Source organism: Solanum stenotomum, chromosome 4, assembly GCF_019186545.1.
Source record: "Solanum stenotomum isolate F172 chromosome 4, ASM1918654v1, whole genome shotgun sequence".
Lineage (NCBI taxonomy): Eukaryota > Viridiplantae > Streptophyta > Magnoliopsida > Solanales > Solanaceae > Solanum > Solanum stenotomum.
Window position 1 is genome coordinate 54,049,020 of NC_064285.1, and position 2,287 is coordinate 54,051,306.

At 40.3% G+C, this 2,287-nt stretch overlaps 1 protein-coding gene across 1 annotated transcript; it reads left to right on the forward strand.

The window, feature by feature from the left end:
- Positions 1-1,456: 1,456 nt before the first annotated feature.
- Positions 1,457-2,039, forward strand: LOC125861564 (uncharacterized). Its single transcript, XM_049541429.1, has 2 exons — positions 1,457-1,809; positions 1,892-2,039. Exons 1-2 carry the CDS (start codon positions 1,457-1,459, stop codon positions 2,037-2,039), a joined length of 501 nt encoding a protein of 166 aa, XP_049397386.1.
- The last annotated feature ends 248 nt before the right edge of the window (positions 2,040-2,287 follow it).

Consider the following 2,287-nt stretch of genomic DNA (forward strand, 5'->3'; position numbering starts at 1 on the left):
AAAGGCTGAGACAAGATGCTAAGACCCTATCTAGAGGTGCTCAAAATGATGCTAATGACAGAAAAAGAGTGTATGAGGAGAATGAAGGGGTAGAAAAGATAGCCCCTCCTCATCAGCAACTACTAGCTCTAGGAGGTCGAGTCCAACAACCAGCGCGAGTGGCATTCAAAGAAGATGACTTGAAACTAGATGGATATGGAGCAACTAGAGCCATAGTACTCCTGTGTTGCCTCCAAGAGTGAAATTTACCATCACGAGCACCATGATTCAACTGTTGAATCTGAAAGGGATGTTGAGAGGAACTAGAAGTGAGGACGTAAATCAGCATTTGATGAACTTCTTTGCAAGTTGCAAGTCGACTGAGATTCCTAGAGTTAGTCAAACTGCGATGAGAATGAGGTTGTTCCCATTGTCTCTAACTGGGAAGCAACAAACTGGCTGAATGAGTTACCACATGACTCAATAAGAACTTGAGCAGAGCTAAGGGAGATATTCATGGAGAGGTTTTTCCAGAGGCAAAAGAGCTGAAAATGAAGGATGAAATAGATTCTCACAAGAAGTTACTAGGTGAAGGATTGCATAATACATGGTGGAGGTTTAGCCAAAAGCTAAATAAATTCCCAAATCATGGTCTTACTGAAAGGCACTTGAAGCATGTATTTTATAGGCCATTAAACATTGTAACTAAATCGGTTGTAGATGCAGTATATGGTGGATCAGTTATGAGAAAACAATTCCCCGAGATAATGATTGTCATGGATGACGTATCAAAGAACAATGGAGCTTGGCACAAAAGAGATGCAGAGGTTGGAGACCTTGGTTTCACTTTTGAATGCTCAGCTGAACATCGAAAAAAAAAGAGGAAGAACGGGACTATAACATGGTCCGCATGAAAACCCAAATAGACATCCTCAAGAAACATATCATTGCAGGTCTAGAAAAGGTAAATGCAGTAGGTACAACAAATAGGTAGAAAGTGCAGGATATTAACTTTGATCAGAAGGTGAGGTATGTGAACAATGAGGGGGCGTCCAAAATTATAACTCGAGAAACCAGGGTTATAATTCTTGAAATCAAGGTGGGAACTATCAGTGAGATGGCCAGTATGACTGACCTGGAAGCAGAGAGCAAAGAAACTAACAAAAAAAGGAGGGATACAAAAATGAGTGCAGTGGTGTGTATGTGCCTCCAAGTAATAGATATCCAAAAGGTAGTGGTTCTAGTGGGTCAAGAATACAAGACATGTTATTAAGGTTATACAGTGATTTTTATAGATGCTGGAGTCAAAGAGTTGAGAAATGATTTCTCCAGCATAAGTCAACTTGTATAATCACCCTCCACTTCTATTAAGCAATTGGAGCAGCAAATGGGGAAATTGTCGACCTCACATAACTAAAGAAAAAATAGGACACTGCCTAGAGATATCATTCAAAACACAAAGAAAGATGGGCACTGCATGGCTATCACCATGAGAAGTGGTAAATCACTACCCGAGCCTACAAATGCAAGCATTGAGCAAGAAGATAGTATAGAATGGGATGCTGAAAAAGAGATAAATGTAGAAGTTTTAGATGATCCAAAGATATCTAGAAGAGTAGAGAGATTGCCAGGAGTTGTAGAAAGGGCACTCAAAACTAAAGAATACACAGTAGAGGCGTTACCACCTTTACAACATATTCCCAGACCTCCTCATCCATTCCCTCAATCGCTTAAGAAGAAAGATGAGGATGGAAATTTTTTAATCCATATCCATGCTTCGACAACTATCAGTGAATATTCCATTAGTAGAAGCTCTAGAACAGATGTCAAGTAATGCTAAGTTCATGAAGGACTTCGTAAGAAAGAAGAGGGCAGCAAGTTTTGAACCAACAGATAATGTTCACCATTGTAGTGCTATTGCTACAAGGTCTTTAGTGTATAAGAAAGAGGAACCAGCTGCGTTCACTATACCATGCACTATTGGTGCATTGGAGTTCGCAAAAGCTCTACATGATCTGGGAGTAAGTATATGTCTCATGCCATTGGCGATATACAAATAAATGGGGTTGGGGGCTCCAACGCCCACTGCTATGAGGTTGATGATGGCATATAGATCAGTGAAGACTCCCATGGCATTTTGTGTGATGCCCTGGTTAAGGTGGAAAGTGTCATCTTCCCAACTAATTTTCTAATTTTGGACTGCGAGGTGCATTTCAAAGTTCCCATAATTTTAGGAAGGCTATTTTTTTCCACTGGTAGAGCAATGCTGATGTGGAGAGTGGGGAGCTAAAATTGTAGCTAAATAATG

Bases quoted from the DNA above. Each gene is read 5' to 3' on its own strand.
- LOC125861564 (XM_049541429.1), top strand. From the start codon at position 1,457: ATGGCTATCACCATGAGAAGTGGTAAATCACTACCCGAGCCTACAAAT. The intron at 1,810-1,891 runs GTAATGCTAAGT...TCACCATTGTAG, and splicing joins AGCTCTAGAACAGATGTCAA to TGCTATTGCTACAAGGTCTT.